Source organism: Eriocheir sinensis, unplaced genomic scaffold, assembly GCF_024679095.1.
Source record: "Eriocheir sinensis breed Jianghai 21 unplaced genomic scaffold, ASM2467909v1 Scaffold673, whole genome shotgun sequence".
NCBI lineage: Eukaryota > Metazoa > Arthropoda > Malacostraca > Decapoda > Varunidae > Eriocheir > Eriocheir sinensis.
The window spans coordinates 135,180-157,500 of record NW_026112024.1 but is presented as its reverse complement, the minus strand read 5'-3'; the positions used below and the strand labels follow the sequence as shown (position 1 = coordinate 157,500).

At 39.1% G+C, this 22,321-nt stretch overlaps 1 protein-coding gene across 1 annotated transcript; it reads right to left on the bottom strand.

Annotated features, from left to right (window-relative positions):
• Window positions 1-15,357: 15,357 nt before the first annotated feature.
• Window positions 15,358-21,902, bottom strand: LOC126993772 (triadin-like; the record flags this gene model as incomplete). The annotated part of the gene is made up of 3 exons (XM_050852937.1): window positions 15,358-15,498; window positions 20,468-20,508; window positions 21,878-21,902. Coding segments are annotated over 3 exons (207 nt in total), but the record flags the coding sequence as incomplete, so codon positions are not given.
• Between the last annotated feature and the right edge of the window lie 419 nt (window positions 21,903-22,321).

Here is a 22,321-nt window from a genome sequence, read left to right as displayed (position 1 = left end):
TGGAAAGATAGATTGAAGGAAGCAAGTAGCGGTGAAGGAATGGCAGTAGAAATAACAATGGAAGCGTATGAAAAAAGGAAGGTAGCCAAGCAGCTGGAAATTTAAATGCGAAAACGTAATTTGGTGTGGTAAAGGCGGGTGCATACGCCATAGCTGCGCGTGGCTGCGGTGCTCTTCTCCGACCCGCTGTCCCTTTGAGCCTGTGGTGGACAAGAACCAGCCACCCCGGGACACGCGCCAGTGTGACATCCGGGATTGCCACAGTTTACCTTCCCTGGGTTTCCCCAGGCACCCATTTATCGACTAGCCCGAGAGGGAGGATGAACAGCTGGGTGAGCTGCACGCTGAATGCCCGTGCCGGGATTCGAACCCAAGGCTGCGGAGTAATAGCAAGGCACGCTGACCACTAGGCCACGGAGGCGTATATACTGGTGTATAATAATTATATACATTTGGTATGGATATATGGAAAAAAGAAATTTAAGTAACGGGAAACGAATGAAAGCAAATGGACAGTAAAAAAGGGAAGTGCTGTGAACACCGTTGGATTTAGTTTTACATGAAAGTTGTGCTAATAAAAATAAATAAATATGGTAAATACTGCCCGATCTTTTAATGCTGTGTTGCTGTTAGTATTACAGCTACTACTACTACTACTGTTACACGGCTCTATATGACAAAAGAAAAGCTACAACTAAACATTATCATCACAATTGAGAGAGAGAGAGAGAGAGAGAGAGAGAGAGAGAGAGAGAGAGAGAGAGAGAGAGAGAGAGAGAGAGAGAGAGAGAGAGAGAGAGAGAGAGAGAGAGAGAGAGAGAGAGAGAGAGAGAGACGACTGGCTGAACGGATTACAGATTCGAAGCTTCGAACAAGGCTCGGTGGAGATAAGGAGGAGGAGGAATATAAAGAGGATCAGAAGGTAATAAAAATGCAGGCGAGTTATGTGAGAAAGGAATAGAAACATGATGGAAACCGGAGGAGTAGGAGGAGAGAATGAGGGAGGGAGGGAGATGAGGGTTAAGTGAAAGGTATTTTGAGAGCAGTGAAGCCGTGATATTGGAGGTTGAAGGAGCCTTTACTGGCCTTCCTACTATTGGGTGGGGCAGGCGAGTACAGGCAAGGCCGCCGGAAATATAGTTCAGTGTAAATACGAGACTGCCCCTGCATGCAAATTGGGAGGTTGTTTTTGTGGTTGTAGTGTTTAAATTATTACTTATTGTTATTGTAATTGTTTAAAGGGATTTAATCGGTAGTGTTTTTGTATTGTTAATTGTTATATTAGTATTAGTAATAATAGTAGTAGTAGTAATAGTAGTTTTAGTAGTAATAGTAATAGTAGTAATATTAATAGTTGTAATAGTATTAGTAGTAATATTATTAGTAGTAAAATTATTATTAAGACTTAATTTTAATTCTATTAATAAATAAATATGTGCTTTTTATCTCACCTAACTCTACCAACTATGTAAAATTCTTTGACTATTTGAATTCTAAAGTGGAGCACATCTTGACCCACTTCCTTCGCTGCTGAAATCTCCATCCTAGGAGATTTCAATGTTCACCACCAGCTTTGGCTTTCATCCTCTTTCACTGACCATCCTGGTGAACAAGCCTACAACTTTGCTATCCTCAACGACCTAGAGCAGTTGGTCCAGCACCCTACACGTATTCCTGACCGTCTTGGAGATCGGCCCAACATTCTAGACCTCTTCCTTACCTCAAACCCTTCTGCTTATTCTGTCAAACTGTTCTCTCCGTTGGGCTCCTCCGATCACAATCTTATTTCTGCATCCTGTCCTATCGCTCCTGTACACTCTCTTGACCCACCGAAGAGGTGATGCTTCTGGCATTTTGCTTCAGCTCGGTGGGACGACCTGAGGATGTCATTGTCCGATTTCCCGTGGAATGATTATTGCTTCCAGGATAGAGACCCCTCTGTGTGTGCTCAGCGCATCACAGAGGTGATTGTCTCTGGAATGGAGGCATACATTCCTCGTTCTTTCTCTACTCCTCACGCTAAAAAGCCTTGGTTTAATCACGCTTGTTCTCGTGCTGTCAATGATAGAGAGGTAGCTCACAAAAGGTACCAGAGCCTTCAAACTAATGCTAATTATGAACTTTACATTTCTGCCCGAAATCGTGCCAAATCTATTCTCCGACTAACCAAAAATTCTTTCATTAATAGAAAATGTCAAAACCTTGCTTTCTCTAATTCTTCCCGTGACTTCTGGCATCTAGCCAAAAACATCTCCTCCAACTTCACTTCTTCATCTTTCCCTCCACTCCTCAGTCCTGACGGCAACACTGCCGTCTCATCTATCTCTAAGGCTGAACTCTTCTCTCAAACTTTTTCTAAAAACTCCACTCTGGACGATTCTGGGCATATTCCTCCTACTCATCCCCCCTCTGACTCCTTTATGCCTGTTATAATGATTCTTCAAAATGATTTTGTCTATGCCCTCTCTGGCCTCAATCCTCAGAAGGCTTATGGACCTGATGGAGTGCCTCCTATTGTCCTTAAAAACTGTGCCTCCGTGCTGTCACCCTGTCTGGTCAAACTCTTTCGCCTCTGCCTGTCAACATCTACCTTTCCTTCTTGCTGGAAGTATGCCTTCATACAGCCTGTGCCTAAGAAGGGTGACCGCTCCAATCCCTCAAACTACCGTCCTATAGCTTTACTTTCTTGTCTATCTAAAGCTTTTGAATCAATCCTTAACCGGAAGACTCAAAAGCACCTTTCCATTTCTGACCTTCTATCTGATCGCCAGTATGGGTTCCACAAGGGGCGTTCTACTGGTGATCTCCTAGCCTTCTTAACTGACTCTTGGTCATCCTCTCTTAGCCGTTTCGGTGAAACTTTTGCTATTGCGCTAGACATAACAAAAGCTTTTGATAGGGTCTGGCACAAATCTTTGCTTTCTAAACTACCCTCCTACGGTTTCTATCCTTCTCTCTGTACCTTTATCTCCAGTTTCCTTTCTGACCGTTCTATTTCTGCCGTGGTAGACGGTCACTGTTCTTCCCCTAAATCTATTAACAGTGGTGTCCCACAGGGTTCTGTCCTATCTCCCACTCTTTTTCTGTTGCTCATTGATGATCTTCTTTCCAAAACGAACTGTCCTATCCATTCCTACGCCGATGATTCCACTCTGCATTACTCAACTTCTTTTAATAGAAGACCCACCCTTCTGGAACTTAACGACTCAAGGCTGGAGGCTGCAGAACGCTTAGCCTCAGCCCTTACTATTATTTCCGATTGGGGCAAGAAGAACCTGGTGTCCTTCAACGCCTCAAAAACACAGTTTCTCCACCTATCCACTCGACACAATTTTCCAAACAACTATCCCCTATTCTTTGACAACACCCAGCTATCACCTTCCTCAACACTAAACATCCTCGGTCTATCCTTAACTCAAAATCTCAACTGGAAACTTCATATCTCATCTCTTACTAAATCAGCTTCCTCGAAGCTGGGCGTTCTGTACCGTCTCCGCCAGTTCTTCTCCCCTGCACAGTTGCTGACCATATACAGGGGCCTTGTCCGCCCTCGTATGGAGTATGCATCTCATGTGTGGGGGGGCTCCACTCACACAGCTCTTCTGGACAGAGTGGAGGCTAAGGCTCTTCGTCTCATCAGCTCTCCTCCTCATAATGATAGTCTTCTACCTCTTAAATTCCGCCGCAATGTTGCCTCTCTTTCTATCTTCTATCGATATTTCCACGCTGACTGCTCTTCTGAACTTGCTAACTGCATGCCTCCCCCCCTCCCGCGGCCCCGCTGCACTCGACTTTCTACTCATGCTCATCCCTATACTGTCCAAACCCCTTATGAAAGAGTTAACCAGCATCTTCACTCTTTCATCCCTCACGCTGGTAAACTCTGGAACAATCTTCCTTCATCTGTATTTCCTCCTGCCTACGACTTGAACTCTTTCAAGAGGAGGGTATCAGGACACGTCTCCTCCTGTATTTGATCTTCCTTTCGGCCACCTCTTTTGCTTTACTTTAGGAGCAGCGAGTAGCGGGCTTTTTTTTATTTTATTATTGTTTTCTTTTTTTGTTGCCCTTGAGGTGCCTCCTTTGTTGTAAAAAAAAAAAAAAAAAAAAAGTAGTAGTAGTAGTAGTAGTAGTACAGTATAGTAGTAGTAGTAGTAGTAGTAGTAGTAGTAGTAGTGGTGGTGGTGGAGGTGGCGGTGGTGGGTGTGATTATAGTGGTGATCGTTGTGGTGTATTGACGAGCTTTTATTATAGAAGGGAAACTATTCTTACTTTCCTCCTCTGTTTTCTTACTTTCACTCATTTCCCCCAATGTGTCATTATTTTATTTCCTTTCCGTTCTTTCCTCTTGCCTTTTCCCTTTCTCTCCTTATTCTAGGCGGGCGGAGTGGAAAAATTTGGGCGGCTTTTCCGATACCCTACGCCCCTGTCCACCCAGCAGTGAATGGGTACCAGGTATTAATCAGGGGTTGTGTCCCGTTTCCTGGGATCTGTTTCCTTCTGCTATAATTCCTTCCCCTTCTGTCTTTCTCCGGCATATGGCCACAGATGTTGCTCCGCCTAAACGAAACTTTCCAACTTTCCTCATTCTTGCACATTCTTCCTCTTTTTCTTTTTTAATCCTTCTTTATTTCGTTTTATTTATCTGCTTCGCTTGTTTTTCTCTCACTCTCTTCTTTCCTGACTGCATGCCTATATTTTCCTCTTTTTTTTATCCTTAACATTCATTCTTCCTTCGTTCCTCATTCTTACATTTTTTTTCTCTTTTTGGAATAATCTTCACCACCATCCTTCCTTCTTTCATTCTTATTTTACGCTCCCCATACTTTCTTCCTTTCCTTATCCTTAAAATATTCCTTCCTTCCTCATTTCTTTTCTCTTCGCCCTTTCCTTCTCTTTTCTTGTCATAATCTTACCAACTTTCAAAACTCTTCCACCCTTAATATATTTCTTTGGCACAATTCTGAGGCATAATAATATTTCCTTCAGTCTTCCTTGCGTATAGTTTTTTTTCTTTCTTATTCTTCTGTCGCCTCGGCTTATTTTCATTTGTCTAGGTATGAATTTTAGCTTCGTGTGAGGGAGTTTGTTTTCAGTCTGAGAAAAGGCAAAAAGTAGCCTCTGCACATTTTTTTTTTGGTTATAGTTATTTCATTTTTTTTCCTCTCATCTTGCATTTCCATTCTTCTTACTGTCATTACTTTTCTCTCTTTGTTTAACTCTTCTTTGTTTTCTCCCAAAATCTTTTCCTTTCAAAACTTTCTTCACGTCAGTTTTTCTACTGTTTTCTTTTTTTCCACTTCTTCTATTTCAGTTTTTTTTCATACTGAGAGAGAGAGAGAGAGAGAGAGAGAGAGAGAGAGAGAGAGAGAGAGAGAGAGAGAGAGAGAGAGAGAGAGAGAGAGAGAGAGAGAGAGAGAGAGAGAGAGAGAGAGAGAGAGACTATTAAGTTAGATTAATTGGGGGAATCAGACAAATGAAGCAAAACTCGAACAGAATTGAAGCAGGAAGAGAAGTGAAGCAGATGATGATGATGCTGCTGCTGCTGATGATGATGATGACGATGATGATGATGATGATGGTGATGATGATGATGATGATGATGATGATGATGATGATGGTGATGATGATGATGATGGTGATGATGATGATGATGATGATGATGATGATGGTGATGATGATGTTGATGATGATGATGATGATGATGATGATGATGATGATGATGATGATGATGATGATGATGATGATGGAGATGAAACAGGGGTTGAAAGAGTGAGAGAGAGAGAGAGAGAGAGAGAGAGAGAGAGAGAGAGAGAGAGAGAGAGAGAGAGAGAGAGAGAGAGAGAGAGAGAGAGAGAGAGAGAGGTATAGGGTAAGATTTGGGAGGTAAGGGAAAGAGGGAGAAAGAAAAAAAGGAGAAAACGTTGAAAAGGAGAGGAAAATGAGGAATTAAGGAGAGGAGGAGGAGAGAACAGGAAAAAAGGAGGAGGAGAAGGAAGAGAGGAAGAGGTGAGGAGGAACGAGAAGGAAGAGAGAGAGACGAGTGGTAGGGGAATAAAGGAGGGGAAGAGAAAAGGAAAAGAAAGAGATGAGGAGAGAGAGACAGGATAAGTGGAAGGAAACATGGAAACATGGACTAGCAGACAGCAGAAAGCCTGTTGGCTCATTACTAGGCTGCCTGCGTTCAGTGATTCAATCAATCCGTTTGCCATAGGAGTGGCTTGCAGGGAAGGATTAAAGCACTTGTGTATCTACTCTTGGGAACGTTCAGGTCACTCCCGATGCAGCAAAGTGGCGATCAATGCGTTATTTGAAGGAGTTGATGGTCTCTGCGCTAACCACTTCTGCAGGAAGGCTGTTCCAGTGGCGAACAACTCTATTCGAGAAATAACTCCTGCCGATGTCGGTATTGCATCACTTTGCTTGAATTGTTTTTCCGTTGTTTCTTGTTCTCAGGTTGGTTTGTAGCGTGAAGAGTTTGGAGTGATCAACGTTGCTGAGCCTGTTCAGGTACTTAAAGACTTGTATCATGTCTCCCCGCAGGCGTCTCTTTTCCAACGTGAAGAGGTTGAGTCGCTCGAGTCGCTCTTCATAGGGCTTCGTCCTCAGTGATGGTATCATCTTCGTGGCGCGGCGCTGTACTCTCTCAAGTAATTCAATGTCTTTCCTGTAATTAGGAGACCAGGGCCCGTATCCTCCACAACTATTAATACTAAACTTAGTATTAACTTTCGACTTTGGTATTAACTTCACTCTCAAAGTGTGTCCTCAACAACTATTAGCCTAATACCTACTCTTAACTTTGGTATTAACTTGAGAGTGCTGGCGAGGACTTCTAAACACTTAATAGTAAAGTTAATAGTGAATCCCAGACCCAGACCCATATCAACATGGCCGCCGGAGCTCCTCGCCCAGCCCGCCTCCGCAATTTAGAGTTTGATAGGACGCTTTGGAACTGTATAACGATGGTGAACTTGTCAAGACATACATATTAGACCGTGCAGGAATGGAGTATGTGACTGATTTGGTGAGAAGAGAGCTACAAGATCCAGTTCAAAGGGAGCATTCCTTCACCCCGGGGTTGAAAGTGATTTTGACTTAAAGATACTTGGCTACAGGAAAAATGCTGCAGTGTTCAAGTGATGAGTTTGGGGTAGGCCAGAGTAGTGTAAGCAGGGTGATTGTGGAAACTCTGGCCGCCCTCAGTGACCCGTAGGTAGTCGGGAGGTTTATCCTGTCTTCCCTTGATAGGGTGGAGATCCGTGTAAAGCAAGCAGAATTCTACCAACTTGCCGGTGTTGTGGGAGTGATAGACTGTACCCATGTGAAAATAATGGCACCAAAGGAAAACGAAGTAGTTTATGTAAACAGAAAAAAAAAAAAATAAACATAGCTTGAACATACAATTAGTGTTTGATGCCTTTGTTATTGATTAAAATGTGAAATATTCGAGTTAAGGGAAACAAAACATGGGAAAAAAACTTTTATTTGTAGCAGAAAGGTACACACGTAATGAAAAATGACATTAAAATTGCATTAAAATGTCATTTAGAATATGATTTATAATTATTGTTGCTTTAAAATCAAGTTAGAAACAAATTACTCCTGCCAGTTATTCATATTGAGATAATGGTGGTAAGAAAGCTTGTTAGAGACGTCTGCCAGTGTGAGGGAGGAGGAACGAAAGGTCGAGGTGACCACATCGCGAACATCATGACTTATGAGTGAAGTAAAACGAGGTTACTTGGTTTCTGTTTACAAAGCTCCAAGTGGAAAAACAACTTTATTGTGAATTCAGTGTATACTTTTCTGGAGTATTGTGTTTACTGAGTGAATTGGTGACCAATCTGTTGCTATTTGTGTCTTGCTTGAAGATATTCATCATTGGGTTCAAAGCTATGGTATTAATGTGCAATAGTCATCATAACAAAATACGTAGTAATTAATTACATATGTCAACCTATTTATTTTCATGAGATCATGGTATGACCACTGAAAAACATAGCTTTTTATCTTGGCTCCATTACAAATTCAGTATAATTACTCTATTAGTGGAATCTAGTTTTCAGCATCTTTTATTATTATGCCAATATTCTAAGCACTCAGCTTGCAAACATGCTTAGGTTTATGTTGTCAGCTTGGGTCGGACTTATGTGAACACTTTACCAAGTGACCTAAGATTACTCAGTGCTCGCAAAGCTATGGTATTAACGTGCAATGGTCATCATACCAAAATACGTAGTAATTAATTATATATGTCAACCTAATTATTTTCATGAGATCATGGTATGACCACTGAAAACATAGCTTTTTTTTTATCTTAGCTCCATTACAAATTCAGTATATAATTATTCATATATTCAATAAAGTAGTGGAATCCAGTTTTCAGCATCTTTATTATTATGCCAATATTCTAAGCACTCAGCTTGCAAACACGCTTAGGTTTATGTTGTCAGCTTGGGTCGGACCTAGGTGAACACTCTACCAAGTGACCTAAGATTACTCAATGCTGCCATATAGGTTACTACATCTTTGATTGTGAGTTCATCAGAGAGCACTGGAGAGCAGCATGAGTCTAATATATATATATATATATATATATATATATATATATATATATATATATATATATATATATATATATATATATATATATATATATATATATATATATATATATATATATATATATATATATATATATATATATATATATATATATATATATATATATATATATATATATATATATATATATATATATATATATATATATATATATATATATATATATATATATATATATATATATATATATATATATATATATATATATATATATATATATATATATATATATATATATATATATATATATATATATATATATATATATATATATATATATATATATATATATATATATATATATATATATATATATATATATATATATATATATATATATATATATATATATATATATATATATATATATATATCTATATATATATATATATATATATATAACTGTCTGCCCTAGTGTCCTCCCACTTTTGAAGGCCAAATGACGCCCTGATTGTAACAACGCATCTTGTAACACCCATGACTGGGTGCCGATGCAAATCTCTCATTTAACACCGAGAAATTAATCTAGGCTCTAGGAACTCGGAAAATCCAAGTTAGAGAGTGCTGGCTGTGGAGATTGAACCAGTGACCTTCGACATACAAAGCCATGTCTGTCAGTCGAGCCAATAAAGGTAAAGGTAAGTTGGGGCATACGCTGTAGCAGCGCGTGGCCTCGGTGCTCATCTCCGTAACATTGGGCCTTGAGCCTGTGGTGGGAGGGAGCCCATTACCCCGGGACACAGGGCCAGTGTGACATCCGGGCTACCACAGTTTCCCCAGGTAATCATTTATCGACCAGCCCGAGAGGGAGGATGATCAGCTGGGTGAGCTGCACGCCGACTGCCCAGGCCGGGATTCGAACCCGGGCCCGCGTAGAAGCCAGGCATGCTGACCACTAGACCACGGAGGCGTATTGGAGCCCAATCTCAAGTGAACCCGCTCACAATGGCACATAATTTTTTTCCCTTAAATTTTGTGCTTTGAATGAATTTGCTAACCATTTCTGTCGAAAAGCAGCAGAGATTATTTTTCACCCCTTCCACCCTAACCTCCTCAGTAACAAAAAAAAGTGATAAAATCATAGCCTTGAGGCAGTAATATTCAGCCCCAGCATCAAAAAATTATACTGCTGCCCTGTGAAAGGCATCTCTTAACTCCGATGAAGTAGGTGATGACTGTGGTGGAGCAGCTTCATTGTCATCCCTGGCAGTGGCAGGTGTCATTGGGCCAGCAGATATTGAAGCAGTGGCTGTTGCCGGAGCAGCTGATGGTATTTTTTCCACAAGTAATGAACAATGTGCTGGGATGGTCTCTAGCAATACTGATAAAGTGTGTATCTACAAAGAATATGAATTTAAGGGTGATTAATAAATTGTTTTAATAAGAATATAAAAGTTTTTGCCAAAAACATACAGGCCAGTCAATATTTCACTGCTGCTTGACTGTTGCTGCTGTTGCTGCTGTCCTATCCCTAGCACATCATGTCAGTGCTGAATGGCTCTGGTACCCCTTCAAATACATGAGACGAGCAGCCTATGATGTCATACACCAGTTTATCTACCACAGTTAATGTCATAGTTATATAGGCAGGCGCCTGCGTATCTGTGGTGCCACACGTGTGGGGCACTCAGGTGCTGTTGGGAAATGTCATTTTTATGAAGGGGCAGGGGTAAACCAGTGTATGCTGTGAGACCTTGGTGTGGAAGTTCCCTGTCTGAACTGTTCAGCTAATCCCCCATACAGTGAGTGTTTTTTTTACTCCTCAGGGGCTGTGCAGCTGAGAGAGTGGTGTACATGAGTGTGAGTGTGAGTAAGTGTGTGCCTGTCTTGGCTAAAACCCTTCATTGGTGGAAGACAACCAAGGTATTTAGATAGATTGATAGCCATTGACAGATGAACATTAAAAAAAATTCTATATCAAATATGCAGTTCACTGCTATGAACTTATTAACTTTAAGCTGAAATAAAGGCATTGTGGCCAGTATAGCTGCATTCTGTGAGCACATAAAAAACTAACTAATATAAGTTTCACAGTTAAAGACATAACAACTAAAAAAAATTACCAGTCTGCCGCTGCTCATTCTTGCACTTGGCAATGCAAGGCTTTGATTTTTGTTGTACGTTGTACCAACGCCTCTCACAGTCATCTTGCGTACGGGGTCCACTCCCAGGGAAGGCACTGTCAGGGTATAAATGTGAAGCAAGTTTCTTAATCGTTTCACTATGGCATGCTGTTTATTTCCCATAACTTCTCCAATAACATGTAATACATGCTGTGATGGAAAGCTAAATCGGTACCGGTATTTTATTTACATGCATCATAAGACATTAACTTTTTAGTTGTTATGAACATGGCCATAAATACTACTTTTCATTACCTACTTTTCTAAAATGCTTTTCTCTAAGTAGGAGGATATTACACAATACAGCTATACAAAAAAATTCAAAGCATTAATCTTAATTCCATTCTTTTGAGTACTTCTAACCTAACATTATATCACCAGAAACTGTTTGACCAATGCTATCAAAATAATATTTTAATCTTACTTTACCATTCTCATCAAATCTACCTATTCCGATATAGTCTTAACATAAAATATTTGTAAAAGTGTTGAGAGCCTGGCATGCCCAACCCACCCCCCCAAAAAAAAAAATCTAAATAAGGAATAAATAAAATAACAGGTAAATATGACTTGACTCTCTTATACTAACCCCCTTTCCACCCTAACAAACTTGGGGACCTACCATGTTAGGTTAGGACGTGTTTGGTAGGACATGTTTAGCAGGAGTTGGTTTAGTTATGTTAGATTGTTGAGGGAGTGGGGGTTGCAGCAGAAATGGTCATGATGATGCTGTTCACATGGAGCAGTAGGAAAAAGTATGTTCTGTTTGGAAACTCTGTGGTTGTGTTTGTATACAAAAATACCCATTTGACGAGGTTAGGTTAGTTTGCAAGTTACTTGAATCATGGATATGTGAATACGTAACAAAAAATAAATAAAAGCGTTAACCTTAATTTCATTATCTTGAGTACATTCCAATCTAACATTATATCACCATAATCTGTTTGGCCAATGCTATAAATATACTATTTTAATCTTATTTTACCGTTCTCACGAAACCTACCTATTCCCATATAGTCTTGACATAAAGTACTTGTAAAAGTGTCCATAGTCTGGCATGCCTAGCATCCCCCCCAATAAAAATAAATAATAAACAAATAAAAATAAATAAAGAATAAAAAAAGGGCAAATATGCCTTAACTATCTATACCAACCCCCTCTTCTCCCCCAACAAACTTGGCATGTTAAGTTAGGATGTGTTCGGTAGGACCGGGCAGGTTTGGCACTTGGGGACCTACCATGTTAGGTTAGGACGTGTTTGGTAGGACATGTTTAGCAGGAGTTGGTTTAGTTATGTTAGATTGTTGAGGGAGTGGGGGTTGCAGCAGAAATGGTCATGATGATGCTATTCACGTGAAGCAGTAGGAAAAAGTATGTTCTGTTTGGAAACTCTGTGGTTGTGTTTGTATACAAAAATACCCATTTGACGAGGTTAGGTTAGTTTGCAAGTTACTTGAATCATGAATATGTGAATATGTAACAAAAAAATAAAAGCATTAAACTTAATTTCATTATCTTGAGTACATTCCAATCTAACATTATATCACCATAATCTGTTTGACCAATGCTATAAATATACTATTTTAATCTTACTTTACCATTCTCACAAAACCTACCTATTCCCATATAGTCTTGACATAAAGTACTTGTAAAAGTGTCCATAGTCTGGCATGCCTAGCATACCCCCCCCCACCAACTACAAAAAATAATAATAAACAAATAAAAATAAATAAAGAATAAAAAAAGGGCAAATATGCCTTAACTATCTATACCAACCCCCTCTTCCCCCCCAACAAACTTGGCATGTTAAGTTAGGATGTGCTCGGTAGAACGGGGCAGGTTTGGCATGGTTAGGTTTAGTTATGTTAGGTTGTTGAGGGAGAGGGGGTTGTGGCAGAAATGGTCATAATGAAACTATTCAGATACAGAATAAAAAGGTATGTTCTGTTTGGAAGGTCAGTGGTTGTGTTATTATGCAAAAAATACCCAATTGATTAGGTTAGGTTAGTTTGTAAGCTAACTGAACCATGAATATGTGATTACTAACCTTGTTACAGCTTCTGCCACTTCAGTCCACGCTCTCTTCTTATCCTCAGGGATGATACTCTTCCCATAACACCCTCTGATTGTACGTATTTTTTCTTGAATTTGATGTAAGACCGTTTCATCTGGCGACCAATTAAACTTACTCCTTTTCTGCGCTGGTTCCCCGGCCCGTAGATGTGCTCATTGGGGCAGATGACGTGGTTATTATGCGGTAATTTCAGCAGAGCAAGTCGTGACGCAGGCGGGGAGATAAGGGTATTGACGAGTGACGGAGTAAAAACAGCCTTGGAGGCTGCTTCTATCTGCCACAAAACTCAGTATTTTCTTGTGTTTGCCATTTATTATGTTTCTGTTGTACATTTATACATCTTTTCTTTATTATTCTTTTGAAATATATACTTAATTCATGTCGGATGTTTACGTTTTGCACGGAGGCGTCCTTAGCAACGAGCCCGCCATAAAGAAGAAGAAGAAGAAGATAATAGTAGCCAGGATTTGCTAATACCTACACTCAAAGTTGACGAGGATAGCTTTTACTCTTAATAATTTGAAACTATTAACTTTGATAGTAGCTTTAAGAGTAAAAGTTAATAGCTCTCGAGGATACGGGCCCAGAATTGCACGGCGTATTCCAGGTGGGGCCTTACCAGCGAATTGTACAAGGGTAACATAACTCCCGGCGTCTTGTATTCGAAGTTTCTCGATATGAACCCAAGCATTGTATTGGCTTTCTTACAGGAGGAGGAGGAAGAGGAGGAGGAAGAAGAGGAGGAGGACACTGAGGAAAAGAGGAAGGATAGAGAGGAAGAAGGGAAGGAGGTAGCGGAGAGGAAGGATAGGAGGGGGGAGAAGAGAGAGGGGGGAGGGGGGCGAAATAGATGAATGATACATAAAATGGAAAAGCAATGAGATGCATTATGAGAAAAAGAGGAAAATCGTTAAGGATAAGGAGGAAGAAGATGAGAAAATGAAGACTGGGAATAATTACGTGCTGCCTAGGAGGGAAGGAAGGAAGGAAGGAGGTAGGGTAAGAAGGGAGGAAATAAGTAATGAGAAAGGGAGGAACGGAAGGAAGAAAGGCACGAAGGAAGAACGAAAGGAATGAATGAAGTAAGTCAGAAGGAAGGAGGATGGAATAGAGGCAGGGAGGGCAGGATGGAAAGAATGAAAAAGGAATTAAGGAAATAATGAAAGGAAGGAGACGAGGAAGGAAAGGAGAAAAGAATAAGGAAGAAGGGGACAAAGGAAGGAAGGAAGGAAGGAAGTAAGGAAAAAGAAATGGAGGAAGGAGGTAGGAAATGAAAAAGGGAGTAAGAAAATGAATGAATGAAGGAATGAAGGAAGGAAGGAAGGAGTGAAATGATGGAGGAATGGTAGATTAACTTTAGAGGAAATGAACAGTGAAGGGAAGAATAGAGGGAAAAAGGAAAGACAGAAGGAAGGAAGAAAAGATAGAAGGATGAAAAAAAAGGAAGGAAGAAAGGAAAATAACATTCATTCTTACTCTCCTATACTCCCACTTTCCTTCCGTTCATTCAATTCAATTTTTTTTCTTTTTTTCACTAATTTTCCTTAATCAATTTTCCTCCTACACCTCCTCCTCCTCCTTCTCCTGGCCTTTTAATGGGGCCAGACGGTGGTCATGAGGAAGGAGAAGAGAGGAAGTAATAAAGAAGAGAATATACAGATAAATTTTAGAGCAGTAAGAAATCTTGATTCTGGAAAATTGAACCAAAATGTGAAAAATGAAGGAGAAGGAGGAGCAGGAGGAGGAGGAGCAGGAGGAGGAGGAGGAAGAGGAAGAAAAAGATTTATGTGAGAATAATCGCAAAGATCGGATGGGAGACATAAATTAGAAGGAAAAAGAAAAGGAAGAAAAGACGATGAAGAAAAAGAGACGACGAGCGGATAAAATTAAAATAAAAAAAATATTTATGATAAATGAGGTGGTCACAAACACACACACACACACACACACACACACACACACACACACACACACACACACACACACACACACACACACACACACACACACACACACACACACACACACACACACACACACACACACACACAAATCAAAAAGGTAAATTCTTGTCTTCATAATTTCCTTTCTGCTTGTCTCTCTCTCTCTCTCTCTCTCAGGTTCTGTTGCTATGAAGTTCTGTGTATCAGTATTTTCTGAATTTCTGTTCCATTCAGACACAAAGTTTTTTTAATTGTCTTTGTCACATACCTGCCATGAACACGTAACGCACCTTCATGCCTAAATCACCCCCACACACACCTGCCCCCCACAGACCTGTCACACACACCTGCCCCCCACAGACCTGTCACACACACCTGCCTGTCTTGCTTCCTCTGAATGCTAAGGAGGGTTCGTATTCATAATCATTAGAGTTGTCCAGTATTTGTTGTCTCTCGTTAATTATTTTCTTTGTAGGCATTTAGGCTCAATTCAAAGGACTCGTGTTGTAAATATTCAATCTCCGTAATTGCCTTTTATATTACGGCTTCAAAAAGAGATATGGGAAACTTTTTTTTCAAGGGGGGATGGTTATTCTCTGTTTTCAGAATTTTTTATCTCGTTCTTTCTCAGACTTTTTGTGATCTCTGTATTTTTCTTTTTCTTTTTTAAATCAACTTTTTCCTCTGCTTTCTTTTTTGAATATACCTTTTTCTCTGCTTTCTTTTTAATATCAACATTCTTCTCTGCTTTCTTTTTTTAAATCAACCTTTTTCTTTCTTTTCTAAAACAATCTTTTCTCTGCTTTCTTTTTTAAATCAACCTTTTTCTCTGCTTTCTTTTTTTAAATCAACCTTTTTTGTGCCTCTTTTTTTAAATCAACCTTTTTCTCTGCTTTCTTTTTCATATCAACCTTTTTCTGTTTTCTTTTTTTTTTACCAATTTTTTTTTGTCAACTTTGTATTTCTCATTTTTTTCTGTTTTTCTTCGCTCTTCTTTTGTTTCTCTTTTCTTTCATTTTTTTGGACTGCATATCCACCCTCCTCCTCCACGCTGACACAACCCCGACGTAGTCACGTATCAGGTATAAATTCCACAACTTTGTCCAAACATGAAGTACACCCACAAGTTCAATATTTTTTTTTTTCTGTGGTACAAAGGAGTCGGCATTCAATTTTTATATTTTACTTTTTCTAACTTTTTTTTCCTCCATATATTTCCAATTCAGTCCTGCGTTCATTCTTTCCTCCTTTCCTTTCGTTTTCATTACCTTTCTCTTCCCTTTCCTTCTTTCACCTTTCCCGCTTTTTCTTCATAATTTTCTGCTTTAAACTTTTTATTTTCCTAATTTCCTTTGTTTCACCTCGAGGTAAAGCTAAGTAAGAGGTAAGGTGAAGTAATTCGGTGGCTGAGTGGTTAGCGTGTGGCTACATTCACCGCGTTCTGGACGACGCGGGTTCGAATCTGCCGCTACCACCTAAGATTTTTCAGTCAGCGCCGAGTGGCCTAAGACTACCCACATGTTGTCCTGAAGACTACCCATCAGCCCGGATTCCAGAGGAACAGTCCAAGTCATTCAAGAATGAGCTCCGGGGGGCAGCATGAGCCAAGAAAAGATGGCACCACTATAAACACTTGCCTGCACCAAGACGGGCTCGGGCCGACCACCAGGCCCCTCAAGAAAGCCTACCGGTGCTACAGGCTTCAGCGTAAAAAAAAATGTAAGATGAGGTAAAGTAAGGTCAGGCAAGGTAAAGTAAGAAGAGGTAAGTTAAGTTTGGTTAGGTCAGATTAGGTAATGTATGGCAGGGAAAGGAAAGGACAGATAAGGAAAGGAAAAAAAAGGAGAGGAAAAGAGAAGAAAGCTAAAGTAAGGTAAGGAAAAGCAACGTAAGGAGAGGCCAGGAAGTATGAAAGTGAATTGTAAGACAAGCAAAGACAAAACAAGATCAACACCAAGCCATGCTCACAAAAACGCCAAACGCCCGTGGGAAGTGACGTCTTGCTTGGCGCTGCCTGGCCCAGGAACTCACCTGTCCTGTGTGGCGGAGAGCCGGGGGAAGAAGAGAGATAATCAGGTATAAAGGACGTGTACGTGACCTTGCATTGACATACTTTACATATAGATAAACAGATAGATAAATATATAGATAGAAGGAGATGGATAGATTGATAGTTATGTTGTCTATTATTAGGTTATTGGGGACAAAGTGGAAAAGAACAAAGAAAGAGGGAATAGTAATGATTTGGAAAGAGGAAATGATATAAATAGATAGACAGATGAGCAAAAAGACAGACTAATACACAGATAGATAGACAGACAGATCGACAAATACAGTTTTTTAGTCTGCTTAGGCTATGAAGGCGAGGAAAAGTGGGAAAGGACAACGAAAAGGGATAAACGAAGGCTTTGGGGAGAGGAAATGATAGATTGATATATTGGTAGATAGTTTTATTGTGTCTTGTTAGGTTATGGTGTGGGAGGAGGAAATGAGACATAGGAAATGGGGTGAGGACAGAAAGGGGGGAAAAGAAGGATTTGGAGAGAGAGAGAGAGAGAGAGAGAGAGAGAGAGAGAGAGAGAGAGAGAGAGAGAGAGAGAGAGAGAGAGAGAGAGAGAGAGAGAGAGAGAGAGAGAGAGAGAGAGAGAGAATCAAAGGAAAACAAAGGGCTGAAAAGGAATTTAGAGGAGAGGAAATGAAAGGGCAACATTGGACAAGAGACGAAGAGACGGAAGACACGAAACTGGCGGGAAGGAGACGGAGAGGAGGAGGAAAGATGGGCCGGGAAGACAGAGGAAAAGAACACAACATTAAAAACACACGGTAGAGAAGAAAGAAGAGATAATATACAACAATAAGAGATTGTACATTAATAACGGTAAAAACAAAACAAAGAAACAGGGTGATATAACAGACAAATGAAGAGAAAAATGAGGATCGAATGAAAGAAAGTATTTGGGAGAGGAAAAAAATATAAATAATAAAAAAATAGTAAACAGAGATGAGATAAAAAGTCAATCGAAGAAATATATTAGACAAAAAGGAGGCGAAAGGATTAGCCGGGAAAACAGACGAAAAGAATACATAAAAAAAAACACACACAGTAAAAAAGGGAAAAGAAAAAATAACAAACCAAGAGATTGTACCGCTGCGGGCAGAAGGGAGGGCACAGATTTTAGTAACTTTCGTTCCCAGGCGCTACAAACTTTTTCCTCTTAATTTGATTTACAAGCAATATATTTGTAAAATACCTATTCAATACATTTGCTTGTAAATAGAAGGGGATAACGTTACTGCCTTGGTGGTGAAAATAGTCGTATACTGTTCCAACAGTTGACCTGTGAGTAATCTGACTTTGCTTTCTGGCAACTACCAAAGGCGGATATTTGCGCTGTTTGAATCATTATGAATCAAACTCTTAATGAAACACTAACGAAATCAATATTCGACGTTAATGATCGGAACATGATTTCAACTCGCAAGAGAAAATTATACCATTTGAGTGTGGGAGAACAATGGACGAAGATTTATGAAACGTCATCGTTCATGGGGGTGATATGCTGATCGATGATATATATACACGCATATATTTATATATATATATATATATATATATATATAGATATATATATATATATATATATATATATATATATATATATATATATATATATATATATATATATATATATTTCCATATGTATATATATATATATATATATATATATATATATATATAAATATATATATATTTTTTATTTTATTTACGTTGTTGCCTATTGCGCCGGTAGGCATCTTCCCGGTGGGGCCTGATGGTCGGCCCAAGGCTTCTTCCAGGTGGGGCATGATGGTCGGCCCAGCCCGTTCTGGCGCAGGCGAGTGTTTATAGCTGCGCCATCTTGCATTGGCCCATGCTGCCCCCAAGAACTCGTTCTTGATTCGCTTGGACGGCTTCCTCTAGAGTCCGGGTTGATGGGTGGTCTTCAGGACAGCATGTGGGTAGTTTTAAGCCACTCGGCGGTGACTGAAAAATGCGAGTGGTAGCGTGAGGATTCGAACCCGCGTCGTTCATCTAGAGGAGAATGTGGGTCCAGTATGCTACCAGTTCGGCCACCGCCGAAAACAAGATCAAATACGGAGGAGAGATGCCCTGATACCTCCTCTTGAAATATATATATATATATATATATATATATATATATATATATACATATATATATATATATATATATATATATATATATATATATATATATATATATATATATATATATATATATATATATATGAACAGTTTGTGGGATTGAACGACATTTAATAAAGTATAAAAGGTGTCTGTCACAGCGTAAATGGAAGAAATGAAAAGCTAAGGAAAACATAGGAAGAGAAAAGGAGATAAGAGGAGAAAAAGGAGAGAAAATACACCAGGGAAAATTGAGGAGTATTGGAAGAAAAAGAAAGAGAAAGAGGCGAGATTACAGTAAGTAATAAAGGAAGGAGCGAAACACCTGAGAAGATGAAATGAAAGAGGAAAGAAGATGAGAGAAGAGAAGACAAAAGAAATCCCAGAAAAAGTGAGGACTATTGGAATAAGAAAAACCTAAACAAGAACACATTTAAAGAAACGTAGTGAAGGAAAGAAAAGAAAAAAAATATATAACAAAACATAACGAGAGGAAAACAGGCAGTAAAAAAGAAGATACGGGAAGATAAAAAAAAAACGAGGACAACAGTAATAACGGAAAGGGAAAAATACATAATACGAGAGGAGAGGAAACCAGAGAGGGGAGAATGAAAAGAAGAGGAAGAGGAGAGGAGACAGGAGAACTTTTCTAAATAGGGCGACTGTGTGGGAAGGAGGAAGGAAGGCAAGGATATATTATACTGAGGAGGAAAGAAGCGAGAGAGAGAGAGAATGAGAGAGAGAGAGAGAGAGAGAGAGAGAGAGAGAGAGAGAGAGAGAGAGAGAGAGAGAGAGAGAGAGAGAGAGAGAGAGAGAGAGAGAGAGAGAGAGAGAGAGAGAGAGAGAGAGAGAGAGAGAGAGAGAGAGAGAGAGAGAGAGAGAGGGGGGGCGGCAAATTAAGGAGGAGTCTTTTTTTTTCCCTAGAGCCTAAAGTTGACGTAGTGGGTCCGAAGAGGTTAATAGTAGGAGGAAGAGGAGGAGGAGGAGGAGGAGGAGGAGAGCGAAGATACGGAAGATAAGCGGAAAGCATATGCCTGCAGAAATAACTGATGAAGATGATGATGATGATGATGATGATGATAAGGAGGAGGGAGATGATTGAAGGGAAGTTGTAATAGAAGCTGTGGCTGTGGTGATTGTGTTCAAAGTGGTGGCTATAGTGATTATCGTGATGGTGATGATGCCGATGGTGATGATGAGATGATGAGGAAGGTAGTAAGAATGATGATGACGATGGCGATGAAAATAATGGTGATGATAATGAGGACCAGAAGGAAAAAGATAAAGAAAATCTGAAATACAAAATAAATAAATATTGATATGAGTGAGATAAATAAACACAAGATAGCAATAAAGAAAATAATGATGTAGATGATGATGATAAATAAATAAAAAAGCACGCGCGAGTTCCTATGTTTCCTCCACCTCCTCCCCCTCCCCCTCCTCCTCTTCCTCTCTTCGTCCTCTTTTCTTTCCCACTTTCTATATATTTCTTTCTCCATTCATCTTTTTCTCTTCCCTTCTTTTCTTGGATCTTCCTTTCACTGCTTTCTTCTTCTGAAAATTACGATCACAAAAATTGTGAAAATAGAAAACAGAAAGGCCATATGTAAATAAGAAGAAAAAAAACGTAGAGGACGCGCCCATTAAACGCACTCTCTCTTCTATATATATATATATATATATATATATATATATATATATATATATATATATATATATATATATATATATATATATATATATATATATATATATATATATATATATATATATATATATATATATATATATATATATATATATATATATATATATATATATATATATATATATATATATATATATATATATATATATATATATATATATATATATATATATATATTCTTCTGCAGGAAAAATATTCATAATGATTTATCTCTTTTATTCCTCCTACAATATATTCCTAATATATAAATTATGACACACACACACACACACACACACACACACACACACACACACACACACAGACAGACAGACAGACAGACAGACAGACAGACAGACAGACACACACACACACACACACACACACACACACACACACACACACACACACACACACACACACACACACACACACACACACACACACACACACACACACACACACAGGCTGCTTTTCACCCCCCATCAGCACACTACACTGCACTCAACCACCCATCTCCACCCCACAAGCAACACCACCCCAACATTACCACAAGTACGCCAGACCCCCAAAATACAACCCCTATTTTTGTACTCGTTTCTTGTGTGAACTATTAGGAAATTTTCAACCTAATCGCAAAAAGAAAGTAAATCAATCCCAAGAATGGCAATAAACAGATGGATTGATATGTTCCTTAAGAAAATTGCTAATGTATCTTTTTTCTAATTTCAGGTAAGATAACATCGATTGGCCATAACAGTAAGTCAGTATTATCATTATTATTATTATTATTATTATTATTATTATTATTATTATTATTATTATTATTATTATTATTATTATTGTTGTTATTATCATTTGATTAATACTATCATTATTGGTAGTAGTAATAGTAGTAGTAGTAGTAGTAGTGCATAAAGAAATACGAAGTATTTTTATATTTCCCCCAACAGCAGGTATTCGCAAGCTCCTTATCCCCCTCCTGCTAGTCTCCCTCTTCCTCCTTTGGCCGAGGGACTGTTTAATCTTTTCGGCGTCGTTTTATGAAGAAAATTTCCAGCTGAAAACCTCTTCGTTTTATTTTTCCCAAGAGTCTTAAGAAGTTGCCTGAAGGGTGTCTTTAATATATTTTTAATTAGCTTTTCTCTTTTTCATTTTTTTTTTCTCGCGCTTCGCACTTTTCAGACTTGTTCTTTTCCTCTTCTATTAACACTTTGAAAACCTTGGTAATTAAACTTTTTATGACGCGTCGCCACTGAACTGTACGTGAGAGAGAGAGAGAGAGAGAGAGAGAGAGAGAGAGAGAGAGAGAGAGAGAGAGAGAGAGAGAGAGAGAGAGAGAGAGAGAGAGAGAGAGAGAGAGAGAGAGAGAGAGAGAGAGAGAGAGAGAGAGAGAGAGAGAGAGAGAGAGAGAGTACTAAAAGATAAAATACATGCACTCTTTTGTTTCTTACCAGTTTTCACACATCTTTAGGTTGTTTGTTAATGCCATATTTTTAGATATATGCACACACACACACACACTCTCTCGCTCTCTCTCTCTCTCTTTTACACACACACACACACACACACACACACACACACACACGCAAACCCACAAAGTATATTTTCCTCCTTGATATTCTTACATGGTATTTAACTCATATATATTCTCTCTCTCTCTCTCTCTCTATTCTTATG